Genomic DNA, 26,178 nt, shown 5'->3' with positions numbered 1-26,178 from the left:
ATCTAAACACTACTTGCCCTGCGTCAATTGGTTCTAGCTCCCATGCCTTGTTCTCCATCAGTTAAAGTCATAGAACCCCCCTATATTATCAATTTTGTCAATTTACCCCCTGTATTATAAAAGTGATCAAACCACCCCCTTCCGGTTAGTTCTCATTTACCCCCTGTATTATATCATCCCAGGGCTCGATGGTTAACATTTGATTGAGATAATTGGACATGAGGCTCTATTTGTTTCAACAGAGAATCACTTCTACATAAAAGCTTTCTTGCAAAGAAAAATGAATTTCATGAATGATAAAAGAAAAAACGAAATCTAATTGAAACCCAAAGGACATTATGAAAAACCTCTGTGTTTCACCAAAATATGAACACTAAAAACATGGAGCCTTTAAGAAAGTATTTTCTTCCCCTGAAAAGTCACCCCTATAACAAAATTCTATTAAAACAGAAAGAGCAAAATAAAATGATTATTTATTTCGGAACTATTTCCCATTGAAACTAACAGAGTGCATAAAGCTTCAGCAAATGAAAACCAAAGCTGAGACATGCAGAGTAAACTTTTGCAATTATAGGAAGACATTAAGAACCAGTTCAATTTTCTGTCAAGTTGATCAGAAAACTCATGAAAATTAAAGAATCTAAATATTTGAATTTCGCATCTCACATTCTTTCGATTCTTAAAAAAAGAAACGAAAAACTCACTTGAACTGACTCACTGAACCATAGTGTTGTATAACGCTCAGTTGACTGAAGACTTCTTCTTATCTCAAACAATGAAAATAAATAAAAATCTAAAAAAAATTGCTGCCATTTCTTAGCTACCAAACAGAGAAATAAAGAAAATCCAATCCAAAGCCAATTTAACACAATAAAAAATAAAGCTAAATTTTATAAATATAACTAATAATCACTAATTGTTCTTAATCAATGCTAAAGAAGTCAAACGGGTAAGCCAGAAAGGCCAATGAAGCAAAATGGCCTTGCTCAAAACCAGATTGAGTCCTGGAAATAATTGGAATCGTATTCCTCATGGGCACATGCATCATTTTACAGGTACCATTTTTGTCTATGTTAAATTTATTTAAATAAAGGAAGGCCATTTTGGTAATTTTAATTGTCAACTAACAGACCCATTACTACTATTTGTCCTTAACTATTTGGTAGTACAGGAGGTGGTTTAATAGTATAGAGGGTAAATTGACAAAAAATGATATTATAGGGGGGTTTTGTGAATTTAACCCTCCTTATAATTTGAAACTCGGATGTCAAAAATACGATACAAAAACTCGTATACAGTCCAATAAAAATATCTCTTCAAGCTTCTGCATAATTTCAAAGCAATCAACCAAAATCAATAACTGCAAAGCCGAAACTACAGAATGGCAAAAATTCAATTGTCTTGTTTATATGACCGGAACTGATTGGAAAGAGTTAGAAGTGCCCAAGATAAGTTAATTGAGCTATTCCCATCTATCAGCTTAGGAGAAAGTAACAATAACATAGCAAACATGTAATTTAAACTGGTTCAATGTGGATGGCATAGAATAATGTATATTTACAAGAAAAAACAGAATCTTGTGCCACAATGTAAAGGTATCACACTTTTAATGACACAGAAACTCGAGTAAGTGACTTTTGCCCCTTTAGGTGCTGATTGACTCCCCTAACCCGTCATTCTAAGATAAGATACCCACACCTTAAATATATTTTTTTTTTTTTAAAAAAAAAATGGAAAAAAATAAAAGAAAAAGCGCCATTACCTAGTGTTATTGGGTAAACTTTCACATTATCTACACAAAGTAGCGGCTCTTAGACTCAAAACCATGTTGTCACACTTGGTGATCTGAATTTTTAGTAGCGCTGGCCCTAAAGATTTTTATTTATGTTTTCATTTTCTTTACTAGTTTTATATTCTTTTTATTTTTTATTTTTTTTTCCGGGACTCTACCTCTAAGTTCCAAGCTAGCGCACAAAATGCAAATAATTTTGTCGATTGAGTTGATTCAATACAACAAAGGCCATTAGCAACTCCAGATGGCCGCCATACTGACAAAGCTAAATAATTCAATTTGGTTACTGATTTATTTACATGCAAACAACAATCTGTCTCTTGTACTTTTATAAAGAATAAATTTCATCCATAACAATAGCAGTAGTACATTGCTTCAGCCTTGAATTCAGAAGTTAAAACCACACACATAAATGAAACAAAGCCTCAAACATTGGTTGTAAAATAAAAGACATTTCCATTAAATCCTAATATCGTTATACAATCACACATGTTAGCAAAAAGAGAAAACAGATGGTAAGAACATCCAAAACACAATGTGGAAAAAGATTTCTTGTGCTTTAACTTATCAGTGGTGTAGATGAAAGAAAGTAAGAAGAATGCAACAGAGAAATAAACAAACAAATTGTAAAGAAAAAAACAACCAAGAATTACCCATTTACAGCGGCGAGAACCCCAAACCCAAACGGAGATACCAACACTTCGATTCACGTGATCGGGAAGCTGGGAATGCTCCAAACTATCAAAATCCATATCCTCTCACCTCTGACCGAGGCATATCAATTCATTATAACCCTCCCTCAGTCTAATGATCACAGACGATGAAAATTCAAGATCCAATTCTCTTCAACATCTTTCAATTGGCCTTCAAAAGCTGTCTTCTTTTGATTCCCAAAAATACCACTACACAAACTTGCAAGATCGCTGCAACACCCACAAACATCAACCCAATTTTCTTTCCTATATTGAGCTTCTGCTCCGAAGTTGGGCCGATATAGTCCTGAGTAGTGTTGTTGTGCCGTTTATGCAAATGCGGCGGCGATCTTGTTCTGTTCTCTGGAAGAGGAATACCGCGAGTGCGAATCGTTGGCGGCGGCGGAGAGAGAGGAGGGGGAGAGAAAAGTGGAGGCGGTGGTGATGATGGTGGTGGTGGTGGTGGTGGTGGTGGAGGAGGAGTTGGAGTTGGAGGTGGAGGTGGAGATAGAGACGGTGACAACGGAGGTGACGGTGGAGGTGACAGATGAGGCGGCGGAGGAGGTGATGATTTATGTGGATCCTGTACTGACGGCGGCGAAGTAGGAGGTGGTTTTCCAGGATTCACATTTCCCTGAGATTCCACTGACAAAGCAGAGAAGCTCAACACAACCCCCAAACTGAGAACTAGTAAGGTCAGCAATGGTGACTCCATTCAGCAGCAAAACACAAAAATCACAATCTCAACCAAATTTAGGTTTTCTGATGTGTTCTCTCATTTGGGTTGGTGTCAATTAGTCGAAATCTTCTCCAAATCCAACAATGCTGGCTGTTCAAATAATTGGGTATTTAGAGTTAGGGTTAAGAAATTAGGTGGTAGCTGTTTCTGAATCTGGGTTTTGGTTATAGTTTGCTGTCTTGAAGAATCAAATCAACACAAATGGGGTTTAATCCAAATCGTTGATTCAAGTACGAGAAGACCAGATCGGTTAGGGCATTATCACATTTGGTAAAATTATTGAGCTTCTCAGCTGAATCTGGTCTTCGTCACTCACATAAAATGTTAAATATTTTCACTACAGTTTTTGAACTCACTAATAATTTATTTATTCAAAAAAAATATGAATAAGATAGCAAGATATATATATATATATATATATATATTCTATTTTTTTTTTTTTAATAATCTTAGTCCTGTTAATTCTCATATTTTTTCTCTCTCAACATTATTTTAAATAATAATTACATAGAACGAAATAAAAATAAAGAAAAAAAAAAAACTATTTCATTTTTCTTTTTCACATCACACACTTGCTGATATGACTTGTGAGCAAGTCCTTTTAATGTTTACTGCAGACAAACATGTACTGTAATTGACTTCTGCCTTTTCTTCACGTTAAAAAAAAAAAAAAAAAAAGTCGGTCACAAATGGACATTGAACTTAATTACCAAATTGACCTGTGTTTCAAAATTGAGATCTGTCTGAATCTTATTCACTTGCGGGGTCATCCGAATACCAAAATTCATTGGATACCATGGTTAAAGAAGTCAATTTATCTACACAAAAATAAAATATATCACACGCCTTGTAGATCCCTAACCCTACGACGGTGATTTAATAAATCTGGCGGGTACGATTGGAGCCTCCTAGTATCCTCGTGGATCCAAGATGCCCACTGCAGATATAATGATGTACCCAATAATAAAATCAAACCAAACCTACAAAAAGTCAAAACCCCATATAATGCCACGAATATAAACAAGATTTGAATAATAAAAAGGAGCCACATCATCATAATTTAATGGGTAGATACGAATGGAATTTATGTATATACATACACATATAGTATATTTTGACTTTAGTTAATATATATTGTATATACTTGAATCATTTCTTTCTTTTGCTATGAGTTGGTTTTTTTTTTTTTTTTTTTTTTAGGGTACCTTTTACCATTGTGGTTAAGGTATACATGCACATTCAAGGGTATATTATTACCCCAACCATGAAAGTTCTTTATTCTGCAATAATCTTAGAGTAAAGCAAAATATACTTCTTCATGAGAATTGAACCTATAATCCAACTATAACTTGGGACCATATTTTCTTGAAAATAGGTCTAACTAAATAATATTTTTCACAAAAAAAGGCATTGTCACCAAAGTGATCGAAAGGTAGGGTGCAAAAGTGATAAAAGAGGATTGAAGCGTATGTGAAACAGAAGAACGAAAATACACTTGAAAGTGTGAGAGCAACATTCATTCAAAAAAATTATGTAACTTAGTTCCTATTTCCTCCCCTCAGGAGTAAGGCAATCTCTTTAAAAAAGAAACTTTTGACACCCTTAGGATTGTCGATATACCAACTGGTATATTGTGTTGACGTGACTAGCTAAAGTATTTTGTTACCCGAAACGTACAGTATGGATTAATAATCACTGCTTCTATCGGATGGCCTTAGAATTGAATGAAATACCTTTAAGAGCATCTCAATGCACTTCCTACACTTTCCTTCTACACTTTCAAAAAAGTAAAGTGCAGTGCCCTAGGTTAGCAATTGTTTTGAAGACTCTAACTCGTTACTGTGTACTCTTTTTTTTACCATCCACTTTATTATTTTATTATTTAAAAAATATATTTATTAAAAATATAAAATGATTTTTTTTTTTTTATTGTTTGGGTGTTTTTTTTTTTTTTTCAAACGACTTCATTGCCAAAACTATATTACTAATGGCTATAATTATTTATTTCGATTATATGTTTTGAGAAATAAAAAAATAATAATATTAAAAATAATGATATTACATGTATAAAGAAAAAGTAAATTACATTGCTTCCTACAACCCCAAAAAAAAAAAAAAAACACACACACATTTTGAAATAATATTAGACATTACATTCAATTGCCTCTTTGTGTGTAACGCGCCATAATTTTATTTTGTCGATTCTCGATCCATGCTTTTATCTCTGGTGTTGCAACATAGTTTGAATTTTTTTCCATCATTTGTTTTTCTCAAAGAACTTACTCCCGCTTAATCTCCATCTTCTTAATTTGTTATTGCGTATCAATCTCCTTTAATTTGATTTCTTTTTGTAACTCAATCGCCAATCACCGTGTACATTCTTGATCTATGCCCAAATCGAATTTTGGTTTTATTTTCAATTACGAGATTCGAGTGCTAAGTCATCCATCAATTTATTGTGCTTGACAAATTAATAAAATCATTAGGCAATAAATAAATAAATTAAATTGTTAAGTCAAAAAGTACAAATCTTAATATTTTAAAAAAAAATTAATTAAATTTTTATGCAAATTAAATTATGACTCTTTTGAAATTATTAATTTACACAATACACTATAGAAAACATATACAATAAAGTTTAAATAAATACATATAATAATTATTTATATATTCCGATTTTCAGATTTTACCTTCCTTAGACTCTTTCATCATTCAAAAATAAGTCTTCAGATTTTCCCTCATAGCCCCTCCAAAGTGTATGTGCTAGCTTCAGGGATAAATGACAGACAATAACAATTCCGATTCATTTTATTTTAATTAAACAAATAAAATGAGTCCAAACTCATTTTTTGGATTTATTCATCAAATGGGTTGAGCCCAAACAATATTTGATTAGGCTTTGGAATTGGGCTGGGCCAGTTTAATTGATAATACCTTGATCTAGGCCTTCGTTTGGGCCTCAAGCCTTCAACTGGATTTCAAGAACAATACTCCACCAAACAGGAAGAGGCCTTCAAAAATTTCCAATTTTTCTGTCATTAATTTGAATCACTTCAAGCAAGTATCAATGGACACAAAAGAAAAAAAATTGAATAAAACTTATACATTTCCAACATAATTATTTAGGTGTTAAGTGATGATTGGCCCACGAACAATAGTCCCAAAACCATATAAACATACATCCATAATATTATTTCGAAGTCCTAACACGACATGAACACTCTCCACCTTCCGCCTTTTAAAAAAACAGAGATACTATCCGGTCTAATACTTATTTGTATAGATTTGAAAAAATAATAGTCTCCCCTTAAAGAACAACTATTTTTTAAAAAAATTAAAATTTCAATATTCCTATCATCATATCATTGAAATATCATAAAATATATATATATATATATATATAAACTTTAAATAATGTGGTGTTTTAGTTAATCTAATTTAATTTTGTTTCTCATTAAAAGCAAAACCTTTGACATAATTAATTATCAAATATAATTATCTATCTCAATTCAAATTAGTTTTTTCAATGGAACCACAAACACCGAGGTTGAATTCAAATACTAGGTGGGTTATACAGGCCTAAGCCTAGACTGCAGTGCATGAATCAATAGAGCAAGGAGCATGTTTGGCCGGATTTAGATCGCCAGCAAGCCGCAGCATTTACACTGTCACAGAAATGTCAGCACTAGGACATTGTGTCCTCTAGCTATAGGGACCCCCTCACAGGAAAGGATTGCCTCTTGAGTCTTGTCCCATCAAAAACCCCATTTAATAATAAAAAAGAAATTTAATTTCACATCATTAATTTAAAAACAAAAAATATATATATCAATAAATGTAATGAAAGGGATGTTTAACTTTACTTTTGAATGGTGGCAAAGAGGTAAATTCCACCAAATTGAGTTGATGTTGGTTTGTTGTTTCCCATTTCACCCTCTAAGGTAACATTATGGGTCACCCTGCCTTGTTGATAAAGAGATGTTGGAGCTGCAGAGACAGGAGAAAGGATAATTAATTATGGAGGGATGGGCCATGCATGGACATTTACCCATATTACTATCATAGACATCAAGACTTGGCACGAGGAGGATGCATCATCATCATCATCATACGTGACATTCATTGGAAATTGATACATTTTGTCACTTTACAAGATTAGGTTACAAGTTGAATTCAAGATTTGAATTGAATTGATTTTGAGCATATCAAGTGAGACTTGGTTTCATATTCGTTTTATGGAATTCAATTATCAATTATGAATTCATAATATCAATTTTGAATTTAGCAATTAAAATAGTCAAATTTGAACACAATAGCACATTAATTCAAGTAGCAAAACAATAATGATTTAAGGCCCACAATTTTCAAATTTAATTTATGTAAGTGAAGTGACGGGTTCTACCATGACCCTTCTCACCAGTGTTGGATCCAAGGGGGGGCTTGTGTGGGCATGACCCCCCCTCAAAAAATATATATATATATATATTTTTAATATAAGTATATTTAGCCCAATATTTTAAAAAAGAAAAAAAAAATAGTAATAGTATTAATTTCTAATTTTAACTCATTCAAACAAGTCAAATATGTAAGTTACAATTTTAAAACAAAAGTTCAAGCCAAACAAATCCTAAATAATCACTAAGTCAAAGCACAAAGAACTCTTAAATTCTTAATCTTGCACAAATCAGATAACTCACCCCCTCTCTCCCTTTAAAATTTAACCCTATTTTCTCTAAAATTTTCCAACTCTTTAATCTTTTGATTTCCAATTTTTCCTTGTTTAATATTAGTCCCCCCCAATAAATAATTTCTAGATTCGCCCTTGCTTCTCACATGATTCGGTGTCTAAATCACCACCCTAAAATGAAACGACACTACAAATCTTGTCAATTCATAATAGAAATAAACTTATCGAAAAAACAGAATTAATGTACCAACAAGTTACAGCTGGGTCAACCTAGTTAAAAAAAACTTGAATGAATTCAAAAAATAAATTAGTGGAGGTAAAGTCTCGGACACCCTTATTTATCATGAAATAAAAAAATTACAGCACTACAGCTAATTAAACTCTAAAAGGAAGAAAATAGCTTTTGTAAAATTATGAAATTTACTTTTATGAATTCTTGTATGTTAGATAGATGTAGGGATTAGTTTATTGTGTTCAAATTAGGTTGATAAATAAGATAACACAGTTTTTAAATTACTAAATAATGAATATTAATATATTAAAGTAATAAGGATTTTAAAAATATTAAATAAATATTTAAATTTTTTAAAAATATATATATAATCAGGGCGTGAACGAAATAGGTTAATCACTAAATATGCCTCCGCCCTAAATTCACTTCTAATTTTTAATTATTTTATAGTATCCGCACCAAATTCATTTAGAGGGCAACCAAACCCATTCCATTAGGGCGCGGGGTGGTGTTGGACCAAACCCACCCAGTAGGGGAAAATTGTCATGGATGGGTGGACTTAATTCCAAATCATATACAGTATCATTTACCCTATTTGAGTGGAGGCTGATTGTCAATCCACTGAATCATAAACAGTATATGATTATTTATAGGATAATGCTTATATATCCTTGTATTTTAATGGTTTATAGTCAACGCGAATCTAACGGTTAGATCTTATGTAATCATAAAGTGGGTCCATGCATGCATTTTGAAGGCTGGGCTTACACCAATATGTATATAGGCTGCCCTGGAGCAATAAAAAAACATAGTAACCATATTAGCAAATTAGTACAGAATCACGAGACCCAAAGTCACATAACGCAGAAACACAAAGTTCATAAAAGGGTGGCAGTTAAAACAGGCATAAGTAGCATTCCTACCCTCCCAAAAACAAACCCTCTACAGTATATATATAGATAGATACAGACGTATATATATTATATATATATATATATATGTAGTGTAGGTGATGTGTAGTAGCATTGTAGGTCTTCTGTAGGAAGATTTTTTGATGGAGAAAAGTCTGCATGAGGTATCTTGTCCTGTAGATATATTGTCTCTGTATATGTATTGCATGTATACATATACATACGTACATACATATATATATATATATATATTTGGGTACTATTGCCAGGTTGGTGTTGGTAGACATAAATGGATTTTAGCAATCAGAAACCGAATCTATCTCTAAATTTTCTTTCTGCAACACCCTTCTCCAGTCCGTACGTTTTATCTGCTACTACACAAAGTTCATTCATATCGTTCGTGAAAAAGAAATCTAGAGAGAGAGAGAGAGAGAGAGAGAGGTGCTTTAATTTATGCTTTCATATTAATACTTTAAGAGCGTGCCAAACGCTGTGAGGTTTCAACGTCACGTGACAGGTCAGGGGAAGAGGCGTGGTATACTGGATTGAATGAAAAATTCCAGCAGCTGAAAGGAGCTAGAGAGAGAGTGTGTGTGTACTGTGTGTAGTGTGTGTGTTAGAGAGAGAAAGAAGGGCACATAAAGGTTAGAGGCACGCAATTTAAGGCGTGGCTTTCCTTCAGTGGGAGCAGGCACATCTCTCTCTCTCTCTCTCTCTCTCTCTCTCCTTCGTGGAGTGTCAAAGCTTGTCTTGATCAGGATATATAATACTCTAGTCTCTAGTGTGCATCTCGGCGTATCTTAGCAAAAACACCTACCGTTGTCAAATTCCTATTTGCTTTTCTCAAGTCTAACTAATTAAAATAATTTAGTGACTTTTTAATGTTAGTAAATTATCCAACATAATAACTATTCTCAGCATGTTTAATTATATGTTTACTAATGATTAAGTAATGACGTTAATTTTACCAAGTATATAGACGCACTACACATTTTTACTCCACCATGCACAATAAATTTAATTATTGTAGTTTTGTGGCTAATTAATTAATACCCGTCTTATAGATCCATGTTAAAATTTGAATATGTCTAATGAAGAGCAACCCTAATTTGAATATGTCTATTTGAATTCATGGTTGGCAGTAGTGTTCGATATTATTCGCGATCTCGGTGTAACATATTCGGATGAATATCAGTATAAATCAGTCGGTTTATGAAGATGTGTAATTGCGGCGATCTTGTGGATTAATGTGTGTGTGCAGGTGGCATTAGTGAACAACCATACTGCGCAAGTTATAGGTGCACAATTTCACATCCCTTGAGTGTGGAAGGAGCAAGTATTATATGTAGATTTAACATACTTCTATAATATAACGCGTTTTAAAACTGTGATAATCGTAAATTCATCAAAATTTCAAATTAAGCTAGTATCAAGATGGGTAATCAGCCCTGAAAAGAACCAAGGGACTCAAATTGAATTCAAATTATTGAATCAAATTAGAGTATCGATTCTATAAGTTTTGATTATATAATGATAAGTTTGTCATTTTTTTTAATCTCTTTTCTATAGTAAGATCTTATGTATATTTTTTAAGAAATTACTTTTAAAATGCATAAAATAATAAAATAAATTGATAAATAAGTCAATATATAATTAAAAGAATATAATATTCTCTTAATTATATAATTTAAACTTAAATCACATATTATGTTAAGAGTTCTTTCTCGCACTCTATGGACACTCTTGTTCCAATTCTCAGTCGGTGTGATTTATATTTTACCACGTTCGGTCTCTCGATGGCTGTAACTTTAGGTTCAAACTTTTTATCATTTGACCAAATTAATTACATTTACACCCCAACTACAGCTAATATGCAGCAAGTTCGAGGCAGATTGAAAAGACGTAAGAGGGAAGGGAGATGGGATGTGTACAAATTTGGTGGCAGGTCTCAGGTGATACTACTACCACCACTGTCTACCCTTCCTTGTACCTTCTCTACTTTCCTAAGCTAAGCTGTTTTACACAATCAATCTTATCCTAATCACCATTTATTTTTACAATTTACCATTACAACCACTTTCCACTATTGTCTTCTGCACAATCCTGTATTAACAGTGTATATAGTCTGTGATAAAACAGACTTTTGAAAAATTTAAATTAATCATACTGCAATTTAAATCTTACATGTATCATGGGCTATGCAGGTGAGATATGATTCATTGTATTAATTTATACACGATATAATAATTGGTTTGTAAATTTTTTTTTATGAACTGACCAAATCAGTTAATTTACACTCATTTGTGACGGAATTATCACGACTACTAATTCTGAGTTTCAAAGAGGCTGGGATCAAATCTCATCCCAGACTTAAATTTTACCTATTTCACGGTGGTGGGAAGTGTCATTCAATGAGAAGACATTTAAAGAGAAAACAAGGAATGCTGTATTCATTTAGAGAGTACGTTAGAATCAAACTAACTTTTTAATGTTTCCTACAAGTTATAATTAAATCAAACAGATAGAATCCTCGAAATTGAACTAATCCAAATCCGAACAAGAACGTTTTAGTTCGAATCAGTTTGATATGTATGAATTTCATGCATGGTTCGGTTTGGATTGTTCCATGGCCTTTTTTGACCTCTGTAAATTACGAACCGAACTGATGACATAACAGAACCAAACTGTAGGATTTGGGATTGAATTACTTTTTGAGCTCAATCGATCAATCAGAACTCAAATTCGAACTTCTGATTTGACAATAGTTAAATTCAACTCAAATACCAATCTCAAATTCAAACTCATCTTAAAACTCAAGTTTGGATTTGAAGATATAGAAAAAAGAGTAATTAATAAGACTTTTTTCCTGTTCCGAGATTCATTTCATCAATGTGGGCTCTTAGGAATGTCCAAGATGAACTGAGAAAACGAACACAAATTCAACTATTTTTCATTCAGAGCATGTGCTGCCACCACCTTATTCATGTAGTTAAATATGTAAAATATACCCTCTAAATCAAAAGCGCGCGCGCGCGCACAATATATATATATAGCTAATTCCGAGGATTGTATTACCATATGTCAATATATATAAACATAACAACATTGACCATCCAAGTAAAAGAACAAAATAAAACCAACACCTTCGCTTTCTCCATCTTCCTCTGATTTGTCTAAGAAACATCAAAATCAGTTAAACAAACATGGGGTATGTTACACCTAAGAATGTCAGAGTCTAGCCATGTCAAAACAAGCAAAACTACCTTCCTTCTTTCTGTGAGCCACTTTCTCTAAAATTGATCTGTGTTCCTAAACCTACATCCACCCTTATCAGTCTCACTCATTCCACAGTGCAAACATGGGGACCTGATGAACCAAACCCAAATTGTTCCCTAGCCGATTGGCGCTCGCATGAACACCAACACTCCCATTGTTGCCATCTCCATACTTCGGTCCCTGCAACGAGAAATAGGCCTCGGAGAAATCTCCTCCAACTCCAAACTCACCACTCAATCCGCCCTGCCCCTTTGGACTTCCCGGTGCAGATGAGTTTGCACTGCTTGAGCCGATCGCCAATAGCTCATTGTTGGCATTTGTATTCTGTTGCTGCTGATTTTCAATCTCGGCGTTGGCATTCCACACCATCTCAGTCAATTGATCAACAGAGGGTTCACCATTTGTTATGGCAAGGATAGGTGGTTGTGGAGAAGCCGATGAAGCACATGAATTGTAGTCCTCTAGCGAAGTCGGAGCAGAGTCCTTGGAGGAACGTTTGGCAAGGTCACCGGCTATGAGAGTCGAGCTTGAGCAAATTCTCTTCACGTCGTACCTGCTGATATCGAAATTGGTCACAGCACTGGTTCCCCTGAACTTAATTGCTGCAATATCATAGGCCTCAGCAGCCTCCTCTTGTGTACCTAAATCATACCATCAATGATTAGTAGTTGAAACCACATTGTTAAATCATTAGTTTAAGTGAAATAATTTGGGATAAAACAAGTTTCATGCAGTTGATTTCAGCTAGCTAGCAGATGAATTTGTTCTCAAGTCCAATTATGAATCAGACCAATCAACATGAACTTCCAAAACAACACTAAATGGGCTTATTTGATCAATCATTATTAGAATCAGAAATATAGAAAACACAACAGTGTCAATCTTAAACTCTTATGATTCAACGTGATTATTTAGAATTATTATATATACTTACGAAGAATCGTCTAAAGGGGCATGAAAACTTACTGAATGTGCCGAGGTACAAGTCTTTGTTGCCTGCAACTCTGCCTATTCGAGCTTGCCACCTTCCATGCTGGTGGTGTCTGCCAATTAAAAAAAGATGTTTTGGTGGGTGAACTTCAAATGATATATTAATTAAATAAATTTTTTCCCCCCTCTTTAAATCCACAGTACCCTTTTACATATTTGAGTGCAGGACTGTTGATAAAGTATTTTGATTTTATTCTGTAAATATGGTCCCCTTTATGTACATACATATACTGTTTGGTTAATATAAAAGCACATTTATTCTTATATTGTTTGCCTATTATTGCCAACGATAATTGTAAAGGCTGCAAACTCTGTAAAAATAATGGAGACTTTTTTACACAAAAGTTGGTCTTTCCTGCCATTACCTAGTCACTCCTCTGTACATAGAGGCCCCTCTTGAAAATCCACTGCTTTTCCTGCAACGGAATTAATAATTTAATTAATCATAACTAAATAAATTAAAATCATCTCATTTGTGTAAAATTAGAAAGAGGGTTTGCTGATTTATTTGGAAAATATACCTTCTTAGGTTGGCAACAAACTCTTGTCTGGTCATGTTCTTCATCTCTTCAACCTCTTTTTCATATGTGCTTAGCTGATGAGTATACAAAAAAAAAAAATCAAAGGAAGCCCAAGTCTAGTGACAAATTAAGCATGTTCTATTTTTAGCTATTTCTATCAAATTCAGTCTTGTAATTAAGGTCTTGGTATAATGGTAATGGCATTGACATTGACCAATGTCTTTGACAACAAACACAACCCAGGAAGGAGTCCATGGAATTCAGATCACCACCACTTGAGGGGACTCTTTGCCTCGGTCCTGTATTGCTAGTGTAACAATCATACGATTGTCAAAGTACAACACCATCAAATATAATTGTTGAATAAATGATGTGAAGTTATTGCATAAGTACTATAAAGATTCAGGTTGATTCTATGACATGTGTACAGGTTTTTTAAATGGTAAGAAATGAAGATAAAAGCTTCTTAACAACTTACAGGAAAATTAATATGAGTAGCTGGACCCCAATACTTCAAGGCAGCCAAATCATAAGCTCTAGCTGCTTTATCTTCCTTATCATAGCCACCTGATGAAGAATGAAGGACAATTAATATACACACCATCCAAAGATTTAATCAGCAGCTACCCACATAGGCTGTGCATATATAGCAGTCCCATACATATATATTATAGTATTTATATTGTATTACAAAGTCAAAAGATAAATTAATAATAATAATAAATAACAAAAAACATTGAAATAGTCATAGAGGGTTCACCTACCCAGATATACTGTTTGAGAAAATAGGTGAAAGAAGACCCCAGAAGTTATGCACATGAAATGAAGCCGTTAGTATATTCTTGAGAGAGAGAGAGATGGAATAAGTAGAGAGAGAAGTGAAAAATCAATAAGTTGAAGGTCATCTTTTCACACCTTGCCTTCCTTTCCTTGTTTGTCCTTCTTTTCTGCAACTGTTGTCCCACAAATGGGCCTCATATCTTCCAGTCCATCGATGCCTAATAATTTAATTGTCATTACACAAACATCCACATAAAAAATAAAATAAAAGGGTTCCATAATAAATTTCAATTCAAACCAACATTTTCAATAAAACGACAGAAAAAAAAAGGAAATAAATTAATGAAGTCTTAGTACCTCGTGACACCTCGGTACCTAGAAGTTCTTTGGCCAAAACTATCAATAGATTTCCGAACAACTGGTTCTCTAACCCGAATTTTTCCGGCCGGCCGTTTTAGGCCCTCCGTGGGCGGCAAAGCCGGAGTCACCACCATACCCGGGGGCTGACTTGGACTCATGGTTAGTGACAGAGACTGGAAATTACTCTTACTTGCTTCACCCAAAGGCTTCTCCTCTGAGAATGGTGTTTGGCGCAACCATGACTTGAACTCAGAAACTGAATTAGCTGCACTATTATGATCAAATGGTACATGGTAGATGTGATTACCATGGTTGGTGTTTGGATGGCAGCTCTGGATTTGGGGTGTTTGGATCATAGTACTACTTTGTGGGTTGTCATTGTAATGGTAAGGTTGGATCAATTGAGATGGGTCAGTGAGAGTAGACTCTCCTCTTTCAATCTCTCCACCACCATTAGTAGTGTTATTGAAGTTTGGTGGTGCATTAACATTGATTCTATCTTCTCTTGTTTGGCTATAAACTTTGGTGTCTTCATGAGCAGAGTTTGTGTAGCAACAACCCAAGAAATCTTCCAGCTTTGGTCCCTCTGTGTTTGGATCACTTGCACCCATACTGTTCTCAAATCTCCAATCTACAAAATAATCATCCACTATTGATAGATTCAGGTTAAAAAAACACACATCCCACAGTCACATGCTATTTATATGTGTTGTAGATTTGGAATATGTATATATATATATACATGCATATCTGTTCAACCACCAATAGGGGCATGGAAGTGTCATGGGCTTAGAGTTTCTCCACTATTTTTTAAAAAATATATAAAAAAAAATTGCATGGAAGTATATTTTGGTGAAGCTATATATATGTGTGTATACATGGTGATATATTTGTGAATATATATATAGATATATGCATACCTTCACCACCATCAGAGCGCCTGAAAGGGTCCATGACACAGAGAGAGCCATCAGAGCGCAAAGGCATGACAGACAAGTGAGGAGAGAAACAATTTGGTCCTTGGTCTTCTCTCCCAAAAGCTTCATGATCATCATCCATTCTCAGGTGCGGAGTCAGAGAGAACCCTAACCAATTACTCATACTATGTTATCTATCTTCACAGTACCCTAAAAATATCTCACAAACCCAGAGCACAACACAACACTATACCCCTTCTTTCTCTCTCTCTCTATAAAACTCTTTGTTTCTCTCTCCTCTCTCCACTTGGGTAAGTGGGGCTTCAGCTCAAACTTCAAAACTAGGGTTGAGATATATAATACTAATATTTACTAGTGGTTAAAACAAGAAACCATGAACAAACATAATATGTATTTCCATTCCATCATCACAAAACCCAACCCTAACTTGTGTATGTATATGGGAAACAAATTTAATTTTGCAGAATATATATACGGAGTAATATATATATATATACATATATACGTCTGTTCTGTTTTTGTATTGAGGCCTCGATTTTCGTTCCTTCTTTAATTTCTTTCTGAGTTACAGCAGGAGGGGGTGGCATGAGAGAGAAGAGAACAAAACAGAGTGAAGGAAGAGAGAAGTATGGAGCTGTGGTAGAGTCCACATGTGACCCATGATTGTACTAATTATCACCGTTGATCTGATTCCATCAACGGTGGATGTAAGTCAGACATGTTAAGGAATTTCTGGGAACGGTAAATTTGTTACCATTTGGTCCACTTCAGACTCGGTGGCGAGATATCTGCACTCGTTCGTGTAGATTAAATGTGTACTCGCTAGAGGGCACTTTAGGTCACCACAATATAGTACGTATTATATGCAGAAGTTCAGTGCTTACGTTGCAATGTCATATTACCAAAATGCCCAGACTGCATTTTGGAAGGATATGGGCCGATTACAGGCCCAAAGTGGACCGAGTAAGAAGCCCCACATCCCAGTTCTGTGACGGCCCATAAATTCCCCAGACATATATCCTTTTTTTATATGTGAATGATTCATTCACTGAGCTGCCTTCGTCTTTATTTGAAATAAAAAAAAGTTTGCTGTTATATTTGATACACTCTTTTAAAACCAACCACTTCAACCTTCAGTCCTCGGCTGAATCGCCACAAAAACTACACAAACTAAGAAAGCCCAGAAAGCTGTGCCCAAGCCCAAAAAAGGGGTGGGTCATGGCCCATGGGCATAATCCATGTTCTAAGAAAGCCCAGAAAGCTGTGCCCAAGCCAGCCACCCATGTTCTATGGGGTAGGCTACCTTTTATGCGCATCAATTAGGAAGATAATGGGGATATAGTCTACATTGAGGGTAATACTAGAAAAAGAAGAATGCCAAAGTTAACGCGAATAGAGTTAGTAAAGAATGTTAGTAACATGCGATTTGACTGCTTTGATCCATGTTAGTGTAAATATGGAGTTAAAGATCCACCTAACTGTTATTTTCTCTACAAGTAGATGCTTATCTAAGAAGGAAACTTCAAACTGAGAGGGATAGATTTTAGTCATGTTGTGTGGTTTGGTTGTGTAGCCCTAGACATAGAGGCCACAAGTCCTAGTCAATGTGTAAACTGCAAAAAAAGATACCCACAGTTGTGTGATATTTTCTAGCCCAATTAATTAATAGTGCAAGGCCCAAATGCTCACCTTTCACCCCTTTTAAACTCCTTTACTTGAATAAACAAGTCAAACCTTTGAGTCTCAATTTTGGCGCAGAGTTAGGCAGTAGAACACTACTGTTTCTTTAGAATATATAAGCTGTAACAAATTGAAAGTCAAAGGGTATTTGGTCATTGGTATGGTAATAATTGTTGCATTATGTAAAGATATGAAATGGTTAATTTTATAAGGTCAAACAAGCTAGTGAAAATTGAGGAAGAATGCCTAAGCTGAAGAATAGATCTCAACAAAGCTGCAGTCAATTTCGTAAAATTAAAGCACCTTCATCTTCATGTGATGCACTGATAATGGCCTATTGAATAGGTATATATATATATATATATATATATATATATATATATATATATATATATATTTTATATATTTATCATAGGCAAAGTTACAATTAAAATTATGCAATAAAGTAAAATATCATGCTTAATTGCTTACAATGAGAACAAACAAAACCTTATAGTGCTTTGAGGCCAAGCAAAGAGCATATGCAAGTGCATTGCATATATCTCTTATTACACAACATATAAATATATTTATGTGTTTGTTTGTGTGTGTGAGAGAGAAGTCAAAAGTGCATGGGATTCAAATCAAATACGTACGTTACAAAAGATCGAAAACCTGCCCAATGAGAGCTGTGGACGATTTTATTTTGTTAGTCAAAAATATTGAACATCAAATGCGTTTGTTTTGAGCTAACCAAACTGGTTGACTAACCCAAAATCTAGTCTCATAGTTTCTGCTAATAGCTTGATTCGAATTATTGTTTAACCACTTAAAAGGATTTTTATTTTATAAATATGTTTTTAATATGTTTAATACTCCAAAAGTATTTAAGCAAGCCCATATATATCCTTGCTTAAGTTGAAATAATGTGAATTTAGCGAAATGGTAAAATTATTCCATTGTGATTTAGAGGTTATAGGCTTAAAACAAAGAAACATCGTCTCCGAATGTACTAGTGAATGCCTATCTAATTATAAATTAGATCTGTCATATAGTATAAATTTCAAGCTACACGCATTAGATCATGGAATATGAGACAACATTCTTCAATCCAAGCACTCCTATCCTTCAATTACAAGTCCACTCAATTATTGAAGTCACAAGAATCCACTTTTTCTCGAACAAGGCGTGAGAAACGCACTAAAAGCAGAAACTCCAGCCCACCGCACTTGCTTCAGTGCGTGTCCATCTCCCACAAAAACCTCCCCACTTTCCTTCACTTTTGAGCTTTCATATTTAGACTTTTCATAAACTATCACACCAAAATCAACATCCACACACATATGCATATTAGTCTCACAACCATCCCAAACTCGAAGTCCAAAAATGGCCTTCAACAAGCAGCCCAAAAAACCCATTTTCTCTTTACAATCCAGCCTCGCCACCACCCTTTTCTTCATTGTCCTCTTCACCATTCCAGCTCTCCTCCTCCTCCACACCCCCACCACCTCCCTCTGCACCACCTTCTCCCCCGGCAGAAAGCCATGGTCCGGTGATCTCCGAACCGCAGAATTCTCATGGAATCGTCTAAACTTCCCCGAAAAACACCCCCCACCGGCCTCTCTCAAGGTCGCTGTTTTCTCGAGGAAATGGCCCATCGGTGCCACCCCGGGTGGCATGGAGCGCCACGCTCACACCCTCCACACTGCCCTTGCTCGCCGCGGCCATCAAGTCCACGTCTTCACTTCTCCACCTCTAGGTGCAACCGTTCCATCTCTTTCTCAACAACTCATCCATGAAGGAAGTGATCAAATTTTGTCACCAATCATTCATTTCCACGAGGGTGATCCGGGGAGGTGGCGTTACAACAAAGCATGGGAGCAGTTTGAGGAAGAGAACCAGCGAGAGCCCTTTGACGTGGTTCACTCGGAGAGCGTGGCACTTCCTCACTGGTTAGCTCGCCGCCTTCCCAACCTCGCGGTCTCATGGCATGGCATAGCTCTCGAGAGTGTCCAGTCTGACATATACCAAGATTTGGCGCGTCGGCCAGGTGAGCCTGCAGCTGCCAACAAGAGCCTACTAGGGTTGATCCCAAAAGTGCTGAATGAAATTAGATTTTTCATCCATTACTCTCACCATGTCGCGATAAGCGACAGCTGTGGCGAAATGCTAAGGGATGTGTATCAGATCCCTAGCAAAAGAGTTCATGTGATTGTCAATGGTGTAGATGAGGCTGACTTTGGAGAAGATTGGAGATTAGGTCATGAATTTAGGTCTAAGATTGGCCTCCCACAAAATTCAAGTTTAGTCCTAGGTGTTGCAGGTAGACTAGTGAAGGACAAAGGCCATCCTCTACTATATGAAGCCTTTTCCAAGCTCATGACCAAGCACCCTAATGTCTACTTGATTGTGGCCGGTTCGGGACCGTGGCAGAACCGGTACAAGGAGCTAGGTCCACAAGTGGTGGTCCTGGGGTCCATGAATCCATCTGAGCTAGGAGCCTTTTATAATTCGATTGACATTTTCGTGAACCCTACGCTTAGACCACAAGGACTCGATCTTACTCTCATGGAGGCCATGATGAGTGGAAAACCGGTGATGGCGTCGAGGTTTGCTAGCATCAAAGGTACTATTGTTGTGGAAGATGAGTTCGGGTTCATGTTCTCTCCGAACGTTGAATCGCTATTGGAATCGTTGGAGAAGGTGGTGGCTGAGGGTGCCAAGAGGCTGGCTCAGAGAGGGAAAGCATGCAGGAACTATGCAGCTTCAATGTTTACTGCACGTAAGATGGCATTGGCATATGAGAGGTTGTTTCTTTGTATCAAAAATGAAACATTTTGTACGTACCCTTAGCAACATACATACTTTGTAATTTTAGTTTTTTGGGGGTTTACTTATTTTGATATATTCTTTTAGCTTCTTCTTCTTATATTATCCAATTAATTTCTGTATTCAGTCTAAATCTGGATGTCTATGAGAAATATAGAGATAAAGAGTAATGGTATTTATAAGTCACTATTTTTTTCTTCGCAGTTTGTGTTTGTTCATATTTACCTCGAAATTTCAAACTGTGTGATTAGGTCTCTGTGTTAGAAGCTCTTTTGTACGCACCGGGGCCAAGTAACATTTATATGTGTGGACACTGCTTAACCTTGTTTTGAACAAAACTGTGAACAACTGAAACCTAATTTGCACAATCACACGTTTCAATGACTAAAAATAAAATATTCAATACACATATAAAACAAGTACTTGTGTCTAACAAGAAACTATTCAGCTCAAAAGGATGAAAAATTGAACCAACTTATTCCTGGAACATATCATATATATTGTGGACAGAATCATGAGATTCAATCCTTAGATATGTGCAAAAAGTGCCTTCAAATTGTAGGGCCGTGCGAGATCAGGTGGTCCACTCCACATTAGACTGGCAAATTGTTGATAGGCCAATTCAGTTGGATGACTAGAGTCAAAGAACACATATTCACTGGCATTGTTGCATAATTCATACTCTTTCACTTCTCTCTTTCCTCCACAGGTCTGAACTCCTCGGAAACTGCCGGTGCCGCAGCATGCAGACTTGCCTTCCTTGAAGCCTTCACATCACAATCACAAAATGGGTATTATATATGTACTTAGATGCAGGCATTATATACAAATATAAACATATAATTATATAAAGAGATTGATAAAATAGTCCTGAAATATTACTGATACCATATTTTGATGGGTTGTCAATTCTTTCACTAAAAGGAGTGTAGAAGTTGAAATTTGAATACATAAATCCTTCCAATTGCCTCTCTAGCCTATGGAGAGTCTTGGAAAGTGCCTTATTGTGTAGTTTTACTAAGGATGTGATTTCTTCCCCAGCATTTCTTGAATAATTGAGTGCTCTAATACTTGGTGAACAACCCAAGGGCCCCAAGCTAAGAAATCCAAATTTCCTCCCTCCTTTCTTGTATATTTCCTGTCAAAATCAAAATCAACAATGCCGAAAAAATCAGAACCAGAATGAGGGTGTCCAAAATCACTACATTATAGACATAGGGGAGGGAGGAAGGGAAAAGAGAGAAAGGAATTGGAAATTGGATGAAATTAATGTCACTAATTACATTGATCACAGTCGTCAAGTTTCCTATCACCATCTCCACATATTCTACCTGAGAATATGAATGATAGAAGCTGGAGTTTGTCTTAACAGCACTCAAGTAATCATTGTTCCCAATACTAAACAAGTATATAGAATTCGACAGCAGTTGCTTTGCTTCTCTTTCACCTACCTTCCTCCTCAACATCTTCTCTACATTGTCAAAATAGCTTAGTTGTGTTTTAAGGTTAACCACCTAGAAAACAGAAGACAACCATATATGCTATCAATGATCAAATGCTTTTCGCTGCATAACTATAGAAAAATAGCATTTTAATTTTCATGCTTATACATTAATGCATTATATATAGGTACATATTTTGAATTTTAATCCAATTTGGGGCATGTAGTAGGCTATACCAAGGGGGAAGACAGTTACGTGAAGTGATCTCAGAGAAGGGGACTAAAGCAGAACATCACATACCATCCCTGGATAAATTTCAACCAAAGCACCAGCTCCACCAGACGCAAAGTTGGCCCCGAATTCGTAATGTCGATGATTGCTAGGTTGTAGATATGGTGGAATCAGCGGTAGCTTTGCATACTCAGCTGCAACAACGTACACTCCAAGAGTATGTCAAAAGATATTTAACACTCCCTGTAACAATTCAAACCTTTAAAAGTAGTTGGTGTTTCACATAGTATTAAAGCAAGTAAGGTGTAACCAATACGTTCTAGTCATGGTATAAGGCTATAAGCCCTCCTCCCCCTTTGGGGAGATTGAATGTTCGACACGGTGGGGGCAAAAATATATATAGTGTGTGTGTGCTTGAACTTTCAAAAAAAAAAAAAAGGGCTTAATGGCATTGTATTGTCCTTGGGGGATTTTTATGCACTTGGTGTTTCACATGGTTTCAAAGCAAATAAGGCACGAGGGAGGACGATCTACAGGTCCTTTTCATGCTAGGAAGCCTCCTTTGTTAATGGGCAGAATTGGATCAGGAACAGAAGATTCATTTCAACGACACAAATGCCTTGCAGAGTCTCATTTATCTGTTTTGTGCCCTCTGTGGCATTTTGTTGTACACCTTGTAAGCAATGAACAATTCTGTAATGTTCTTTGCTTTTGTGTTTTGTCTGGTACATCCGAATGTGGTAGGACCCATGCCCCGCTTAGGTCATTTCCATCCGGCATCCTTGGAATTCATCTTAAACCTCAGAATCCGAAGGATGTACCATTGCACTTGTAGAGGTTAAACTACAGGAACACTAGGGCAACCCCAACACCAGTTCCCGGGTAAGGCACGGGCAGTTCAGGAAAAGCAGTGCTTGAATGTGTTTGGAGTGTCAAAGTAGGGACCTCCTCCTCCACAGCACCTATCTCAAGTTTTAGAGTAAGTAGTGTTTACCGGGAGAAGCTAACTAATTTATAGTTGGGTGCTGACTAAATCAGGATTGTGACTTGTGATCTTACCAATAAAGTCAGGGATGAGACGACCATCAGAAAATCTTCCAGTGGGATACTTGAAGAATGTTTCGCCATAGGGCCAAAAATTGGCCTGGAAATGAGTGGTGGTGTTGATGTAGTTGTTGTTTCCGGCATCAAAAAACGAATCACCAAATATGAACAGGGTGACATGTTTGTCATTGGTGTGGACAAAATAATTGTAGCAGCCCTGGAGGAGAAGGCTTGCCACCAAAACCAGGACACAGGAAAGAAATGTTAACCCTGCCATGTGAAGCTGCTTCAATTTATGTCACTTTCTTCTTGATTTGGTATGCAAATTATGAGGGAATTGTGTGTCTGTGTGTGTGTGTGTGTGTGTGAGAGAGAAACTGGTAGCCATTGTTTTTGTATATGATACCATTTTGGCTGAATTACTGTTTGCTAATCTTTTCCTCCAAGCAAAAAGAATCTTATCCTCCACACACTTCAATTATTGCCATATGATAGAATTTTTTGTCAGAGATTGAATAACAACAAAGAATGGTCGTATTATATCAACCATATAAAAAGAGAATCAACTGGAAAGAAAGGGTCAAATTTTATCATTAATCATACAATTTATATAAACCACTCATTTTAGAAAAGTTTGTGGTAAGAATATTAACACATATCTTCATTCTGTACACTTCAGCCATTTTTTAAGAACAAACTCTGTTTCAGAATCTGGGATTTGATGTAGTAATGCCTTTTGTTTTGAAGATGCATTAATTTAAATTTATTGATATTGCATTGTTGTGTCATGCTATGAAAAATAAAAAAATTAAAAGGAAAATTACGCTAGATAAATTTAGGAATCCTAAATAACAAATAGATCAGTTTTAAAAGTTCATTTATTAAGCAAAATAATTATAAATATATCAATATTTATTACTCAGGTTCAAAATATCTCACTCTTATTTTAAAAAACCAAAATATTCTCCTTAAAATTATATAATTTCAATATAGTAAAATAAATAATTAAAAATTAAGGATTAGCAAATAATAATTCTCTATCACTCATCTTCGTCAGCCACTAACGTGCAGTACCACTCACCTCGCCCTTGCTTTCTCTCCACACACATATATAATATAAATTTGTAATTATTCTTGTTCAGGAATTTGAGATCTTATTTGAAGCTTGCTCCTTTGCGTTGTAGCGGAAGGTGTAAGCCTTTGTCGTTGTCACTCGTCCTAAACGTTTCCTTTCCTAGTGTAGCAATTACTTTCTGTCCTAACATTTACTTTGTTCCATTAACTATTTTATTTCATTAATGTTGGTTAAGTTTAGTATCCTTTGCGAGTTAAAGTGTAGGAGTTTACTTTCAGTTGGGTTAATGATAGGAAGTAGTTAGGAGCAAAGGCTTGTAACGATCAAGTCTTGTATTTTGTTTTTATCTATTTGTTATGGTTAATGACGAGAAGGTTACTTTTCCTTGAACTCCTCACTGTATAACTGAAAATGCCAAAAATAGCATTCACTAAGAGTGTGTTTGGATATACAGAAAATAAATGATAATATTAGTTATGAGAGAAAAGAAAAGAAAATATAGTAATAATTTTTACTCGTATTTGGATAAATAGGAGAGAAAAGAAAAGAAAGGCTAAATATTATTGTTTGGATAAGATAGAAGAGAGAAAAATTAAGTAATAATAGTCACAAAATTATTGTCCTATCCTTTCATAACTTACTTCATACATTATCCATTTCTAAAATCTTGCTACTTTTTTATAGTTCAATGCCATAGGTAAAAACAAAAGTAAATAATAATAATAAGTATCACGAGGTTAAGATGAACCATTTAACATGGTTGAAGGAAATAGCAGTCTTTAACCTTTTTTATGAGTACGTGAAAAATTTATTTTTGTTGTATTTGTTATACATATCCGACTCAATCCCTTCCCATCCTAAAATTTTTAATAACTTTTAGCATTATCATATATCATTGCATTCCACTAAGCATATTAGGATATAAATGGAATTACATTTCTATTTGTTAATTTATAGAGGCACTTTTATTATTAATAATTTATAATTTACTATCCCTCTTTATCTCTCCCTATCTTCTCAAATTAAGAGAGAAAGTATTCAAGGAACTATCCCTAACAATCCTCTCTTTTCTCCCTACTTAACCCACCCAAATATACTCTTACACTATTCCCTCTTTTCTTTTCTCCCTCTATCTCTCCAAATCAACCCTACCAAACACACCCTAAGTTAAAGAAGCTCTTTGATTGGAGCCGAAGTGCCTAAGTCAACTAAAGCAAAGTTTACAAGCCCACTAGACTGTAGCATCAGGAATATTTGCTTGACAGTGTAAAGTTCTGCCTCAACCACCTCAACCAGCTTAGTCGCAAATCAGATAAATAATGTGGGATTACATATCCCCCACTCATGACTTTGAGTCTCCCACGCATGACTCTCTCCCTCTAACTCTTCCACGTAACTCATAACTCTCTCCGGATGGCTAGGACTCGTTTTGACGACCTCTCTACCTTTTTTTTTTTATATTTTATTATTATTTTTTCCCTGGCAAGGACAAACAAAGCTTAGGTATTACAATCACTAGCAGCAAGAGCAACTATATCTACTGGACTATGTACAAGCACTACATCAGACGACAAATGGCACTTCGACAGCTTAGCGAAGACATGAGCCACCCCGTTGCATTTCTCAAGATACGGCTAAAGCTACGCAAGGAGAAGCTGTGAAGCACTGATTTAACCATTGGAGCCACCTAAACTCTCCACATTTCACATGTACCACAAGTTCTCTCACTCTATAACTAAACATTTTTTTTTTATGTGCATTTGGATATAAAATGAATATGAGATTACTTTTGTCAAGCGCAGAAACACAAATTTATGTATTTGTATTGAAGTTGTGAAATACTCCTATAAAATTACATTGTATAAAGTGACTTTTTCACTAATTCAAATTTTAAGTTTTCCCATTCCCTAATTCGTTAAGTTAATTCATGATCAATTTGATTTAATAATAATATAATCCAACTCAATATAACCTATAACA

General features: G+C 35.4%; 4 protein-coding genes across 6 annotated transcripts; 1 reads left to right on the top strand and 3 right to left on the bottom strand.

The window, feature by feature from the left end:
• Positions 1-2,647: 2,647 nt before the first annotated feature.
• On the bottom strand, positions 2,648-3,199 carry LOC132281766 (pollen-specific leucine-rich repeat extensin-like protein 2). Its single transcript, XM_059783435.1, has one exon. It carries the CDS (start codon positions 3,197-3,199, stop codon positions 2,648-2,650), a length of 552 nt encoding a protein of 183 aa, XP_059639418.1.
• Positions 3,200-12,204: 9,005 nt separating this feature from the next.
• Positions 12,205-16,081, bottom strand: LOC132285560 (AP2-like ethylene-responsive transcription factor AIL1). The gene is made up of 9 exons (XM_059787754.1): positions 15,901-16,081; positions 14,978-15,611; positions 14,756-14,838; positions 14,605-14,613; positions 14,319-14,407; positions 13,841-13,914; positions 13,685-13,735; positions 13,296-13,372; positions 12,205-12,970 (listed from the first exon to the last, which is right to left on the bottom strand). The coding sequence occupies exons 1-9, from the start codon at positions 16,079-16,081 to the stop codon at positions 12,390-12,392; spliced, it is 1,779 nt and encodes a 592-aa protein (XP_059643737.1). The 3' UTR covers positions 12,205-12,389.
• A 2,752-nt stretch (positions 16,082-18,833) lies between these two features.
• On the top strand, positions 18,834-20,592 carry LOC132281233 (uncharacterized). The gene has a single exon (XM_059782956.1). The coding sequence runs from the start codon at positions 18,964-18,966 to the stop codon at positions 20,428-20,430; it is 1,467 nt and encodes a 488-aa protein (XP_059638939.1). The 5' UTR covers positions 18,834-18,963; the 3' UTR covers positions 20,431-20,592.
• A 195-nt stretch (positions 20,593-20,787) lies between these two features.
• Positions 20,788-23,625, bottom strand: LOC132281234 (GDSL esterase/lipase 2-like). 3 transcript variants are annotated; one of them, XM_059782959.1, is made up of 5 exons: positions 23,139-23,625; positions 22,149-22,273; positions 21,738-21,920; positions 21,289-21,544; positions 20,788-21,173 (listed from the first exon to the last, which is right to left on the bottom strand). In XM_059782959.1, exons 1-5 carry the CDS (start codon positions 23,398-23,400, stop codon positions 20,935-20,937), a joined length of 1,065 nt encoding a protein of 354 aa, XP_059638942.1. In that variant the 5' UTR covers positions 23,401-23,625; the 3' UTR covers positions 20,788-20,934. The 3 variants fall into 3 exon arrangements, with proteins under 3 accessions (XP_059638942.1, XP_059638940.1, XP_059638941.1); XM_059782957.1 differs by having other exon boundaries at positions 21,690-21,920; positions 23,139-23,621; XM_059782958.1 differs by having other exon boundaries at positions 21,295-21,544; positions 21,690-21,920; positions 23,139-23,618.
• Positions 23,626-26,178: the final 2,553 nt, after the last annotated feature.

Source organism: Cornus florida, unplaced genomic scaffold (assembly GCF_030987335.1).
Source record: "Cornus florida cultivar Cherokee Brave unplaced genomic scaffold, ASM3098733v1 CherokeeBrave_3.0.0_Hap2_Chr11, whole genome shotgun sequence".
NCBI lineage: Eukaryota > Viridiplantae > Streptophyta > Magnoliopsida > Cornales > Cornaceae > Cornus > Cornus florida.
This window is presented reverse-complemented; position numbering and strand designations above follow the sequence as displayed.